Source organism: Biomphalaria glabrata, chromosome 10, assembly GCF_947242115.1.
Source record: "Biomphalaria glabrata chromosome 10, xgBioGlab47.1, whole genome shotgun sequence".
NCBI classification, from domain to species: Eukaryota; Metazoa; Mollusca; class Gastropoda; family Planorbidae; genus Biomphalaria; species Biomphalaria glabrata.
The window spans coordinates 20,220,608-20,236,489 of NC_074720.1; the positions used below are offsets into that span (position 1 = coordinate 20,220,608).

At 38.8% G+C, this 15,882-nt stretch overlaps 1 protein-coding gene across 4 annotated transcripts in view; it reads right to left on the reverse strand.

Annotated features, from left to right (window-relative positions):
- LOC106079956 (transcription factor SOX-5-like) overlaps positions 1-15,882 on the reverse strand; it is a 163,281-nt gene that overhangs the window by 131,609 nt on the left and 15,790 nt on the right. For 2 of the 4 annotated variants that reach the window (XM_056043673.1, XM_056043672.1), the window contains exon 1: positions 13,197-14,553. The exons of 1 other annotated variant lie outside the window; for it this stretch is intronic. In XM_056043673.1, the coding sequence (XP_055899648.1) occupies positions 13,197-13,288 (92 nt within the window). In that variant the 5' untranslated portion in view covers positions 13,289-14,553. Of the gene's footprint in view, positions 1-13,196; positions 14,554-15,882 lie in introns of those variants that run through there. One more of the 4 variants, XM_056043675.1, reaches the window with a different exon arrangement.

Genomic DNA, 15,882 nt, shown 5'->3' on the forward strand with positions numbered 1-15,882 from the left:
ACTAGCGCAAGGGGGATGGGGGAAATGTTTGTGTTTGTGAGTGTATGTGTTTGTGAGTGTATGTGTTTATGAGTGTATGTGTTTGTGAGTGTATGTGTGTGTGAATTAAATATATTACAATGACATCAGACCACTAAATAAAAGTGGAAATGTTGTTGTTAGTAACACTTCAGTTTGTGTGAAGTCCAATGACTTGTCACTGTAAAGCTAGAGATACAATTACAAGAGACCTAAAGTTCCAATGTACAGATTTCTTGCCCAGTTATTTGTAGTTCATGGTTTTGTCTTGCTTGTCTTCAGTGACATGTTCCAAGTTTGAAATTTCAAGTTCTGTCACAACATTGAGACTTAGTCTAGATTCACTGTACAGTGGGAAAGTAATCCAATAGCTTTGTTCTACTGTGGCTCTATGGAGAGGTGAATGTAGAGATGTATGCAGAAACAATAGGTCATTGGATATGTGGGGCCACAAACGTGGGTGTATCCTTTTGTTGTCTATGTTATTCAATATGTTGAGTTCTTCACGACACACACACACACACACACACACAGGCCTAAACAAACACAGGTATTGAAACCTGTGCATAACTACAGATGTAGCAGTGCATGAAAGAAGTTGGAAGAAGTTGGAATGACGCTAAAGTCTGCACATGGAGGAGGGGGGGGGGAAATCTTATGTTTAAAAAAATGTAAACAACTGAATGGATTGTCAAGTTCAAGGCTGTTGCCGAACAAAAATGTCAGGTTTCCATAAGCCATACATTTGTTTTTAAGTACAGGTTTACCTTATCTTCTAAATGACCTCCTGGCCAGTTGAAAAAGTTCATTCAATAATCAATTCGTTTTTACACGTCTCAATCAATAGCCAGCGGTCATGTTGTTGATTTGTATACATCAGAGATTCAATCAAAGTCTACCATGGTCCCATCTCTATACACTGTATCCGTTCAAAGTCTACCATGGTCCCATCTCTATACACTGTATCCGTTCAAAGTCTACCATGGTCCCATCTCTATACACTGTATCCGTTCAAAGTCTACCATGATCCCATCTCTATACACTGTATCCGTTCAAAGTCTACCATGGTCCCATCTCTATACACTGTATCCGTTCAAAGTCTACCATGGTCCCATCTCTATACACTGTATCCGTTCAAAGTCTACCATGATCCCATCTCTATACACTGTATCCGTTCAAAGTCTACCATGATCCCATCTCTATACACTGTATCCGTTCAAAGTCTACCATGGTCCCATCTCTATACACTGTATCCGTTCAAAGTCTACCATGGTCCCATCTCTATACACTGTATCCGTTCAAAGTCTACCATGGTCCCATCTCTATACACTGTATCCGTTCAAAGTCTACCATGATCCCATCTCTATACACTGTATCCGTTCAAAGTCTACCATGATCCCATCTCTATACACTGTATCCGTTCAAAGTCTACCATGATCCCATCTCTATACACTGTATCCGTTCAAAGTCTACCATGGTCCCATCTCTATACACTGTATCCGTTCAAAGTCTACCATGATCCCATCTCTATACACTGTATCCGTTCAAAGTCTAAGCTCTTAACACAAGCTTTTTAAATACGAACACTCCCCCCCCCCCCAGACAACAACCTACTCCGCCATATTTCAAGCATACAATGAGTTCTCATTAGTTAAAAAAACTACAAAAAAAAAAAACTTTTTTGTTAATAAAGTCTTGGACAGAGACATAGCTCCAAGCAAATAAATCTGGACCGGATCACGTGATAAATAAATCTAGACCCGGTGACGTGGTAAGTCTGTCCATAGTAAGACTTGTGTGAGAAGCATAGATTCAGGGCGAAGATAAATTGATTGAATAAAGCTCAAGATCATTAAGTATATTTTTTTAAAAAAAAGGTCGAAAGAAAAAAAAAGAGAAGAAAAGAATCTGAAAAAAGAAAAAAGGCGAATGAGAGAAAGGATGAAATCTTCCATGACAACAGAGATCGGTGCGAGCAAATAAAATTCACACCTGGATTTCACACCTGAAACAAAAGATCGCGATCACATTATGGTCAAGTAATCTCGCGCTAATGAGAGGTACTAAACAAACTTTAAGAGCGGGGGGGTGGGGGGGTGTGTGAATGTAGGGTGCGCAGGGCGCTTGGAAATATAGGAACATAAGAGTACCGGTGGGTGCTGTGACAATATATTATACACCCCCCCGCCCCCATTTCCACTGTCTCCCTGATTGGTCCATGTCTAACAATTGACATTCAGAGTTGAAGGTGAGAGAGAGAGAGAGAGAGGGAGAAAGAATACACTGGGGGATGGGGCGCTGAGGTGAGTAGAAGACAAAAGGAGAAAAGGGGGCAACATGTATGTATATCTTACATGCATAGGGGGCGTCCTGGTCGAGTGGTAAAGCACTGGAGGTCTTGGCTTTCGGGTTTGAATCTCGGTAAAGACTGGGACTATGAAAATTGGATTTTCAGGCCTATGAGCCCACCTTTAATGAGTACCTGACATTAAGTGGGAAAGTGAAGGCGGTTGGACACATGAAAACCTTGTTAACCATCGACCTAACAGACGACCTTTATCTACGTCATCTAAAGTTATTTTTAAAAAATCACAAAGTTAACAATAATCCCAGGTTATTAATAACATAATGCCTTGCTCTCTCTGTATTGCTTCATTAAATAGTGCAGCTTCAGTCATATGTTATGGGGTTCAGGTCGATTATATTTATGAAAAGATCTTTTAGTCCTCTAAGCACATACACATACACAGACACACACACTATTTCATACAAATGTGAGTAACTTGACAACTTTGACAACTGTTTTCAATGATAGAGAATAACGATCTTTTTCAAAGAAAAGGTCACTTAATGGTCGCGAGTCCAGCTAAGTTCCTTTTTCCTTTTCCTTTGGAGTGCATTTTTAACAAAAGCCTATACTGTTATTAATAGCACAGTTTAATTATTTATATATTTTAAAATTATGTTTGTGTATCAATTCTTTGCAATGCTGAGACCAACATTCGTTAAAGGGAAACACAAATTTAGCACATTCTTCTTGAGTCCAAAGAGGAACTTCTAATGATGTGTCAGGCCTGCAGCAGTACCGACCTTTGACTGGAAATAAGAATCAAGGCATCATAGATGTCTGTTATGTCACAACCTCGGCAGATTTCACAATATGTAGAAATTATTATCAAGTAATAATTATTATCACTGTCGCTTTATTTTCCAAGAATATTTTTTTTTATATTCCTGGTAAGGCCAGAGAGTTGCCTAATAAACAACGTGTCAATCTGATCTACCAAAACTTCTTTCATTTTATTCGTTACATCCATATTGAATAATGAAAACAAAATGAAATTGAATGTTTAAAACAACACATAGACAAGTACTGGAGCTGTGGGAAGCTTTCGGAATACTGTATGAGCTTGTTGACTTGGGTTTGAATCCCTTGGACATCTTGATATATACATGCTCTTTTACCTTAGTGAACTGATCACTCCCCCACTGAGCCCTACGCACCATGGTCTCATCGCTACTAGTCATGCCTCGTTTCTTGCTTAAAAGTTAAGGTCTGCGGGCTTTTTCAGTGCATGGACCAAAGGTCTGGAACTCGCTCCCCATTGATTTCCGACAGACAACATGCTTCACTAGATTCAAGAGGAACATTAAGAGTTGTCTGTTCAAAACGTTTTAGATTAGGTTGTCATTTTAACTCTTGTGTTTATGTCTTCCACCACATGGCATTGGGCTTACACTGTGTTTGGTAATAGTGACATTCAATGCTTCTTATAGCCGAAGTAACAGTGGGAGACTGGTGTTTTTGTTCTATTGTATTCTACAGGGAAGCGAGCGAGAAACTAAGATGTTACAGAATATCTTCTGTTTATTTGAGTAGATGAATTCTACGACCTGCTCCTCGACGCACTCACTCACATACTCACTCACTTACTCTCTCACACATTCACTCACTCCCAGTCTTCATTCACCGTCATTGTACACGCTAACTTGTCTGTCTATCAATGGTTTTGTTTGTTTGTCTCATCTCTTTTCTCCTCCTTGTATTGTCCGAGGATAAGTTTTTAATTAGCAACATTTTCACCGGGATAAATTTCTCATACAACATGTCTTTGTTACACGGGTGTAAATAAACACTGACCTCGTACCCTCCAGAGGTCACTTCCTGGAAGCCATTGAGTAAGCGCATTGTCTCTAGACAAGACAGAAATGTTCTCCTTGATACAGAGAGATAAACTACATTTTTTATGTCACGTGATACTAACTTGTTGCTTTTCATAAACACAGCCAAAGTAGGGTGAACGTGTCCAAATAAAAAGATTGAAACTATTTGATAGGTTAATATGAATATTAAGTTTGGGTATATTTGGTTAATTGGAATATTTTTTCTATGATATCTGATTGGTTGAGAAGATATTCATTTCTGAACTATTTGACTGACTGCGTGTTTTGTTGATTGGTTGAGAAGATATTCATTTCTGAACTATTTGACTGACTGCTTGTTTTGTTGATTGGTTGAGAAGATATTCATTTCTGAACTATTTGACTGACTGCTTGTTTTGTTGATTGGTTGAGAAGATGTTCATTTCTGAACTATTTGACTGACTGCTTGTTTTGTTGATTGGTTGAGAAGATGTTCATTTCTGAACTATTTGACTGACTGCTTGTTTTGTTTTCTGCAATTGAATGGGTTAGTGAAAGAAAAGTTTCGTTGAATTCTATTGGTCAAGAGAACTAGTTGAAACAAAATATTTTGTTTCTTTTAGTTCGCAGCCTGTTCTTTCAGAGTTGAATATACCGGTATCTGTCTTGTTCTTTCAGAGTTGAATATACCGGTATCTGTCTTGTTCTTTCAGAGTTGAATATACCGGTATCTGTCTTGTTCTTTCAGAGTTGAATATACCGGTATCTGTCTTGTTCTATCAGAGTTGAATATACCGGTATCTGTCTTGTTCTTTCAGAGTTGAATATACCGGGATCTGTCTTGTTCTTTCAGAGTTGAATATACCGGTATCTGCCTTGTTCTTTCAGAGTTGAATATACCGGTATCTGCCTTGTTCTTTCAGAGTTGAATATACCGGTATCTGCCTTGTTCTTTCAGAGTTGAATATACCGGTATCTGTCTTGTTCTTTCAGAGTTGAATATACCGGTATCTGCCTTGTTCTTTCAGAGTTGAATATACCGGTATCTGCCTTGTTCTTTCAGAGTTGAATATACCGGTATCTGCCTTGTTCTTTCAGAGTTGAATATACCGGTATCTGCCTTGTTCTTTCAGAGTTGAATATACCGGTATCTGCCTTGTTCTTTCAGAGTTGAATATACCGGTATCTGCCTTGTTCTTTCAGAGTTGAATATACCGGTATCTGCCTTGTTCTTTCAGAGTTGAATATACCGGTATCTGCCTTGTTCTTTCAGAGTTGAATATACCGGTATCTGTCTTGTTCTTTCAGAGTTGAATATACCGGTATCTGCCTTGTTCTTTCAGAGTTGAATATACCGGTATCTGTCTTGTTCTTTCAGAGTTGAATATACCGGTATCTGCCTTGTTCTTTCAGAGTTGAATATACCGGTATCTGCCTTGTTCTTTCAGAGTTGAATATACCGGTATCTGCCTTGTTCTTTCAGAGTTGAATATACCGGTATCTGTCTTGTTCTTTCAGAGTTGAATATACCGGTATCTGCCTTGTTCTTTCAGAGTTGAATATACCGGTATCTGTCTTGTTCTTTCAGAGTTGAATATACCGGTATCTGCCTTGTTCTTTCAGAGTTGAATATACCGGTATCTGCCTTGTTCTTTCAGAGTTGAATATACCGGTATCTGCCTTGTTTTTTCAGAGTGAAATACATCTTTCAGGAACCCTGTCAACGTACAATAATCTTTATGTTCCAATCCAGACATCATGTGCATTCTAAGGCAGTTGGCACAACTAAACACTTCTGTTTTCGCTATTGAATAGAGTTTGACTTGACTTTTTGTCTATCTAAAATGTTCATTGACATTATAAAGCTCCGTGGTATTCATTACATCTGATTCTAAAATTGTACTTTAAATGTATTTGTAAAATGTACAACTTCAACATTGCCAGCCCACTCTCTGCCCATGCGTAGACTCTGACATACTTAAGGCACAGTTGAATGGTTTCATTCTGAAGCTAGTTTAGTCTCCCATATTGGAACCATGCAATCTTCTAATACATTTAGTTCAATTTATAAACTGATCAGGTTCCGATTCCACTCGTTAGCTAGTTTAAGTTGTGTTATCTCCCCTAACTAATATGTTCGTATTACTAGTCTAGATATTGGTGGAAACATTGAGTTTTCTAAAGTTGTTTTTTTTTAATCAGGTTTAAGTTTTTTAAACAAGCCTTAGGTTTATCTTTTTTTATCCTTTCTATTTGTTACAAATGTATTCCCCTCCCCCCCCTTCCCCCCCCTCTACATCTAGTCCTGTCACGTGACCCTATTGAGTGGATCGTCTTTGCACAAGACAATTCACTGGTAATGCTATTATCCGAAGATCTAACTCAACAGAATAGACAGTAAACTCATTTTGATATCATTAGGAGATATTCTTGTCAGTGTCAGTCGGTACAGGGGGAGGGAAAGGAGGCAAGTGAGGAGGAGGTAGGGGTGATCTCTTGGCGCCCTCTACCCCCGTGTCTCAAACCCTCTCGCCTTAAGAACGGCGGCTGCATCGATACCAATAAATCTGTTTCAATCCAAAGAAACTGTCGGAGGAAACAAACTGTTCAGAGAGACAACGGATCGAGGAATGACAAGGGGGGGGGGGGAGGGGGGAGACGAAAGAGGGATGCCGTGGAACAATGAGCCGGTGGAGCGTGACGTCACCCGGGAACGGGGCGCTCAATAAAGCCGTACTTGAGACAATAGTGATTGTTAGTTCCAGCAAGTCTCGGCGGCACCAATTAAAACTGCAGATTATTCCCCCCCCCCCCAGTCTTATTTGTGTGCCTCCCCGCATTTTTTGTTCCCTTCTTTACTGACTCTCTCTCCATCTTGTTTTCAAGTCTTCTTCCCTCCTGCCTCCGCCCATCTCTCTCTCTCCTTCTTTCTTATGTTTGCGTGACAGAAGTGAGTACTTGTGTGTTTATTGTAATGCCATGGGTGAGTTGTTTGGCGCTGACACGCTTGACGGAGTCCCATGCTTATACACGCTAGCATTAGCACTGCTTAAAGATGGCACCAAGATTACGGCTTGGTGGGGAGGGAGGAGGGGGGGGTAAAGCAGGAGGGGAGGGGAGCTGAAGGTCGGGACGAGGATCATGGGATCGATCTGCATCTGCTGAAAACGTAATTTCGTGCATGTTAATAACACCAGATCTACGGGGAGAGGGGGGGGGGGGCTGGGCCGACATGTGTGTGTTGCGCTGTTGTCTCAGACTTTTAGTGGTGGTGTTTTTTAGCGAAATCAAATGACACGAAGCAACTTTAGCTTTTAGCTCGAGAAGTTGGAAATCATTTATCTGGCACACACAGTAACACACATTCACAAACATACACACAGTTAAACACCCACAAACATACTAGTAATACTCAGTGGCGTAGCTATGGCGGGGGAGAATTACAAAATCTCTCCGGGCCCCCACTTGAGATGGCCCCCAAATGAGTGTTCGAAATTGTTTTTTTACATTAAATATTAAATATTACGCAAAATGCAGGGGCCCCAAAAAAAGGTCAAGCCCCCCCCCCCCGGGCCCCCAAATGATGGCGAATTCCTAGCTATGCTACTGGTAATACCATACAGTTACACATTTCTCCGCCCCACACGATGTCACACACACACACTTACCCTTACAGACAAAATGTCACACACAATTACACTCACACACTGCCACAGATACACTCACACAGTGCCAAAAACACTTACTCGCTCCCCCCCTCTCGATACCACACAAACTTTCCTTCGTGTACAGTGTCACACACACTTACCCCTCCCCTCTACACACAAAATGTTACTCTCACACACACAGTGTTACCCTCACACACAGTGTCACTCTCTACACAGGGTCGCGACCATACTTTGAATGATTCTCTTGCTGAAGAAATTGAAAAACAATTACATTGGAACAAATGACATTTCTGACACATATTGGCTGTCGTACTTTGCTTGTATAAGATATTGATTTATATAAACATAGTTTAGATCTTAAAGTTCCCCCCCCCGCCCGCCCCGCCACCCCTCTCTTTTTCTTTGCTCAGTACCTCAAATACATAATGAAATAAGTGTGCACATTAATTGAATGTTGTAGAGATTTTGTATCAGAGCTATTAAGTCTCAAACCTCTTTCTTTGTATTTGTAGAGAAGTTCTATTCTAGAAAATACAAATATATAGGCCATCAAACTGTTAAGTACTTTTGAATTATTATAGATTATCTTAGACAAGAAATTATATTTCTTTTTTTTTTTTTTTTTTTCACCTTCAGTTAGCTCCCTGAAACATTGGACCAAGGCAATATAAAATCCACTGAAACATTGGACCAAGGCAATATAAAATCCACTGAAACATTGGATCAAGGCAATATAAAATCCACTGAAACATTGGACCAGGGCAATATAAAATCCACCGAAATATTGGACCAAGGCAATATAAAATCCACTGAAACATTGGACAATGGCAATATAAAATCATCTCACTAAAATATTGGACCAATGCAATATACAATCGACTGAAACATTGGACCAAGGCAATATAAAATCCACTGAAACATTGGACCAGGGCAATATAAAATCCACCGAAACATTGGACCAGGGCAATATAAAATCCACTGAAACATTGGACCAGGGCAATATAAAATCCACCGAAACATTGGACCAGGGCAATATAAAATCCACCGAAACATTGGACCAAGGCAATATAAAATCCACTGAAACATTGGACCAATGCAATATACAATCGACTGAAACATTGGACCAGGGCAATATAAAATCCACTGAAACATTGGACAATGGCAATATAAAATCATCTCACTAAAATATTGGACCAAGGCAATATAAAATCCACTGAAACATTGGACCAATGCAATATAAAATCCACTGAAACATTGGACCAGGGCAATATAAAATCCACCGAAACATTGGACCAGGGCAATATAAAATCCACTGAAACATTGGACCAGGGCAATATAAAATCCACCGAAACATTGGACCAGGGCAATATAAAATCCACCGAAACATTGGACCAAGGCAATATAAAATCCACTGAAACATTGGACCAATGCAATATACAATCGACTGAAACATTGGACCAGGGCAATATAAAATCCACTGAAACATTGGACAAAGGCAATATAAAATCATCTCACTAAAATATTGGACCAAGGCAATATAAAATCCACTGAAACATTGGACCAAGGCAATATAAAATCCACTAAAACATTGGACCAAGGCAATATAAAATTATCTCACTAAAACATTGGACAAAGGCAATATAAAATCATCTCACTAAAACATTGGACCAAGGCAATATAAAATTATCTCACTAAAATATTGGACCAAGGCAATATAAAATCCACTGAAACATTGGACCAAGGCAATATAAAATCCATTGAAACATTGGACCAAGGCAATATAAAATTATCTCACTAAAACATTGGACAAAGGCAATATAAAATCATCTCACTAAAATATTGGACCAAGGCAATATAAAAACCACTGAAACATTGGACCAAGGCAATATAAAATCCACTGAAACATTGGACCAAGGCAATATAAAATCCACTGAAACATTGGACCAAGGCAATATAAAATCCACTGAAACATTGGACCAAGGCAATATTAAGTAACTAAGACTCTGAAGCCAGTGCAAGAGTTCCAAGAACTAGATGTTTATACAGTGAACTAGATGTTTATACAGTGAAGTAGATGTTTATACAGTGAAGTAGATGTTTATACAGTGAAGTAGATGTTTATACAGGGAACTAGATGTTTATACAGCGAACTAGATGTTTCTACATTGAACAAGATGCTTATACAGTGAACTAGATGTTTATACAGGGAACTAGATGTTTATACAGTGAACTTGATGTTTATACAGTGAACTAGATGTTTATACAGTTAACTAGATGTTTATACAGTGAACTTGATGTTTATACAGTGAAGTAGATGTTTATACAGTGAACTAGATGTTTATACAATGAACTAGATGTTTATACAGTGAACTAGATGCTTATACAGTGAACTAGATGTTTATACAGTAAACTAGATGTTTATACAGTGAAGTAGATGTTTATACAGTGAACTAGATGTTTATACAGTGAACTAGATATTTATACAGTGAACTAGATGTTTATACAGTGAAGTATTTACAAAACAAAAATAATATCGTGTGTCCTTTCAGTTGAACTTTGAGACACGAGACATCAGACAAAAGACAGACAATGTCTTGCAGCTATGTCTTACAGTTTGGAAAAGTCTGTGATGTGTAGGAGTGTATTAGTGTGTCAGAGTGTGTGTGTTTGAGCATGAACGAGTTATAGTATGTGTGTGTCTGTGTGTTTCACTATGTGCTAATTAAATTGTACACTGGTGAATCAGGCAGAGAAACACATTTTTTGTTTCAAACAGTTCAACAAGAGACTTAATAATTTCATCGCCCGTGTTTGATTCGGTCCATGTGATGGTCTGTAGGCCAAGTCTTAGTGTAACCTAAAGTCCCTCAACATGAAGTTTTTGAGAAATGTCGTCAGTTTGTAGGACAATAGTGAAACCTAAAGTCCATGCGATGGTCTATAGGCCAAGTCTTAGTGAAACCTAAAGTCCATGTGATGGTCTGTAGGCCAATTCTTAGTGAAACCTAAAGTGCATGCGATGGTCTATAGGTCAAGTCTTAGTGAAACCTAAAGTCCATGCGATGGTCTATAGGCCAAGTCTTAGTGTAACCTAGGTACTTGTGATAGTCTATAGGCCAGGACTTGGTGTTTCCTATGATACATGAGATGGTAGAGATGTTTTGTTGACTGACATTAAGTGATTCAATAAATAACTTATCAGCACTCCACCTACCCCTCCCCCCCCGCACTAACACCACACTTCTTGGCTAGGTTAATCTAGGTTTTTGTTTAGTCATTAGTACGGTGTATCCTATTTGAATTAGTTATTTTTATGTTTTCTGAATGTTTTCTAGTGAATTCTTTTTTATGTATTTTATTTTTGAGTGTGCTGCTCTGTAAGCTATGCCACATATAAATATGTGTCTTGAGATATTGTTAAGTTCTATAGGAAACAACACACCTACACACACACACACCGAGAAATATAAATATGTGTCTTGAGATATTGTTAAGTTTTATAGGAAACAACACAAACAATAATTTCCACAACACACCTACACACACACACCGAGAAATATAAATATGTGTCTTGAGATATGTTAAGTTCTATAGGAAACAACACAAACAATAATTTCCACAACACACCCCCACACACACACCGAGAAATATAAATATTGCCCCAAACAAGAGACTCTTCTTAGTGGTGGATTTGAACTAGAGTCACCAAATAAAACGCCACGGCTCTAACAATAAATTTCTACATAATTAAATTTCCTACCATGATTTTGTGTATGGTGTACATTATAGGCCACTACGGCTACAACAAATTGAACCATGAAATTCACATTATTGATATACATTTATCGTGTATTCGATCCTATGAATAAAAAATTTAAAAGGACAAACTTATATATCCTACCAAAAACCAAATCTCTTTAGTACAAATGTAGATCAAGTATAATTTTAATAATAAAGACTTAATACTAGTATAGCTAAAGACTGCTTGTACTAGTGATGACTTGATTAAAAAATACATAATTAACTGACATCAATTACATATTAATGTTCATAATTTCTATAGCTGCTCTTTGGCTAGTATAGCACTGATATATAAAACAATGTCTCGCAGTGTATTCAATTAGTGATCTTGATAGAAGTAAGTGAAGGCTTCATAAACATGACATCTTTGTTTCCAAAACAGAATTGAGTCTCAGAAGTCTGTCTAGTCATGAGATATATTTGTTTGATTCCACTGGAAGCAGGAGACACATTATTGACATGTTTCTTAATCTACTATTTGTTTACTAAATTTACATCTAGACAGATGATGGTCGAATTGAATTTAAACTGTAACATCCGCTAATTGGAGCGCGATGTTGGTATAACATAACTGTGTAACTGTGTAAGTATTGAACTGCATTAATTATCTCCTAGTTTATCCTTTGTACACCAACTTGAAGGAAACTACAAGATTTTTGTTTAGAAAATTGTTTAGTTCAACCTCAATTTATTCTCTAAACCTCGGAGTACACATGCACACAGACACATACTAATATACAACTCACACACACACACACATTGACATTAGCTGATGATTAGCTAGCTAGCTAAATAAATTGATAGATCTACATATAAACAATAATTCTTTTCAGTTTTCTATTAAAAAATAATTAACATAATTATGCCGACCTAACGATTTAACTTTCGGTTTAGTATAAAGTCTTAATAGAATGTCTAGTTCAACGTAGGTTTAGTATAAAGTCGTCAAAAAAAAAAAGGTCTAGTTTAATGTAGGTCTAATATTTCGTCTTAATAGAAGGTCTAATTCAATGTAAGTCTAGTATAAAGTGTGCTTAGAAGTATAAAGTCTGCGCCATGACACTTCCGTATATATTTGTATTAGTAGCACTGTAACCTTAAAATAAAATAAAAAATGACAACATTGCGAGAGTCAAGAGACATTGGAACATTCTAGTTCCATTTCTTTGGATGCAGATAAATAGGTATCGATTTCTATTTTAGCGTCCCTAAAAAAACAAAAACAACCAATAGCCTACCAAATTTTTTTTTTCGAATGTACCCAATAGCAGTAGGATTGTACAGCACTAGACATCTTCTGTTTAAAGCGTATCCGAAAATTAAAATTAAACAATCTCGAGTTCTAGACCATAAGTTAGCAGTAAAGCTAAACAATCTGCGATAGTCAAGTGACAGTGTTGAATCTTTATTGATTAAATGAAATGCACTCACGAAAAAACAATAAGATTATATGTAACTAATTGAGAAATGGGTTTCGTCTAATGTCGTCAATTGTCAACAGCAAAACATCCAACGCAACTGCTAGGGTCCCCCAAAATAAACAACCAAATGATTGTAACAACAGACCTGAGTTGGCTGGCCGTCTCGACACTTACTCCATTGAATATACGCTCAACAAACAGGGGTCCAGTTACGCTCCAGGGAGCTGCTCCGGGCATGTCACTATCACTCCAATGAATTCACCACAGCGGCTCCGAGAAGAAATAAACACTGATTGCTTATATGTCGTGGAATTGATTGACTGTCTTGTGTGAGTCTCGCTTGTTACTGTAATGACATGGTTACTCAAACACAAACCAGAATTAACAAGATAGAAATTCAAACAAAATGTCCAAAATCCTACAGATCCAATGCGCGGATTCAAATCGGCCAGAGCTATCTCCTAGGCACCCGTCCGTAGCCCCCGCAAAAATGATGATAATAACAATTCTAATAATAATAATGACAATAATACCAGGGGGGCTAGTGAAAAAAGAATGGTCCGTGCTGTGCTGCGGGCCGCGCAAGGGGCCAGGCGGTGCTCTCCTAGTGTTTCCTGGTGACTCCTCCCAGGAAAAGATAACTCCTGTGCAAGGAATTAACTGGCATCTGGGGTGGAGACAATGGGCGCAGGGCGTAGAGCCAATACAATGGCAGCGATGCCGGGACACGCGGGGCGCCGTCACTAGGCATTAGCCAATCCGAGCGCGCGAGGGTGGAGTGGTAGTAGCGCGATCTGGTGTTTTTTTTGTGTGTTCGTTTTTGTTTTGATTTTGTTGTGAATGACACACAGCATTGCAGGTACCAGTTGAGTCGTTCAGCGGACTTTAAGCAGTCGAGAAGAAATCGGTGGACACACACACACACACACACGAGAGAGAGAGAGAGAGAGAGAGCTATGGAGAGTGTGAGGATAAAAAAAGAGAGAGAAAACTAGAAAGAGAGAAGCGACACAGACACACTGCCCTTAAGCAAGAGGAACAGAAGAGAGAGAAATGATACAAAGTTAGCTGTAAAAAAAAAGAGAGATAAAGAGATAAATAAAGACACAGAAAGAGACACAAACACAGAGACTGAACAAGACATTGAGAACTGTTGAGGAAAGAGACAGACAAAGAGAATGACAGAATAAGACTGAGACAGAAAAAGACTGCCCAGTGTATGTGCAGAGTTCACCTCTCACTGACTGGATGGAATGTGAAGGCCCTACTGTTACCTAGTGATGCGTAAGACTATTCGATGACTCTTGTTGCCTTACAAAGTTCATATCTCAAACTCGGAAGTGCCCTCAAACTTGGGGCTTGTTCTGGGACTTAATAGTAATGCAATGATAAGACAGAAAAACAAACTGTTTAAAAAACGATTCATCTTTTGTTTTTATTTCTCTACTATTTAGTTTTTTTGAAACGTTAATACAATGTCCTAATCCACTGGCCAGTTAAATTCATTATATTTACCCCCCCCCCCCCTAAAAAAAGGGCATATGGTCAATTCACCACCTTTAAACCCCCCCCCCCCTCCACACACTTTCCCAGTCCAACTTTCCTGACTTCTGTTGTTTGTCTAAAAAGTTAAATTAACGTTTTTGTAGTCCTCCTTCCCCCCCCCCCCCATTACCCATCTTTCCTTCACACACACACGCACCATTTCTATCTTTGTCACACACACACACATCCTTTCTTGACAGACTAAAAGTTCAGACTCGTGTCAGAGAGTTATGATGTCAGAAGCGGCACCTCTCAATAACAAGTGTGCTCAAGAGAGGGCGGGGAGAGGGAGAGAAAGAGAAAGCGAGAGAGGGAAGAGAATCTTTGGAGAAATAAGGCAGTTTGCGAGGCTAATCGATAATCGATAATGTATTAACGAAAAATATGAAAGATGAAAGTTTATGCTTAAAAAGGGCCAAGCCACAGCTTCGTTACGAAGAGAAACACCTCCTTTACCCGCCATTAGTGAGACATTAAGGCACTTTTCAGACACGTGAAAAGTCTCAGAGTTAAGTTAGGAGCAATTTACAAATGAACCGCAAGTCTCTGAGATAAATTAGGAGCAGTTGACAAATGAACCGCAAGTCTCAGAGCTAAGTCAGGAGCAGTTGTCAAATGAACCGCAAGTCTCAGAGCTACGTCAGGAGCAGTTGACAAATGAAACGCAAGTCTCAGAGCTAAGTTAGGAGCAGTTGACAAATGAACCGCAAGTCTCAGAGCTAAGTCAGGAGCAGTTGACAAATGAACCGCAAGTCTCAGAGCTACGAAAATGAAAAGAGGGTCTCAATTAACTTTCTCCCTTTTCAATCAATTAGAATTCTTAGATTATTATTGATGTTATTTTCAGTTCATTGAAGATATCTACATATCATCGCCGCACGGCGTCTCTAAGTTTAGCGAACTGTTGCGGCGCTGATGTTAGAGACTAGAGAGAGATGTAGTGTTGTACAGACACCGATGAAAGAGAGATGTAATGTTGTACAGACACCGATGAAAGAGAGATGTAATGTTGTACAGACACCGATGAAAGAGAGATGTAATGTTGTACAGACACGATGAAAGAGAGATGTAATGTTGTACAGACACCGATGAAAAAGAGATGTAATGTTGTACAGACGCCGATGAAAAAGAGATGTAATGTTGTACAGACACCGATGAAAAAGAGATGTAATGTTGTACAGACGCCGATGAAAAAGAGATGTAATGTTGTACAGACGCCGATGAAAAAGAGATGTAATGTTGTACAGACGCCGATGTCGTGTTTTGTTTGATGTCATCATCGGGGG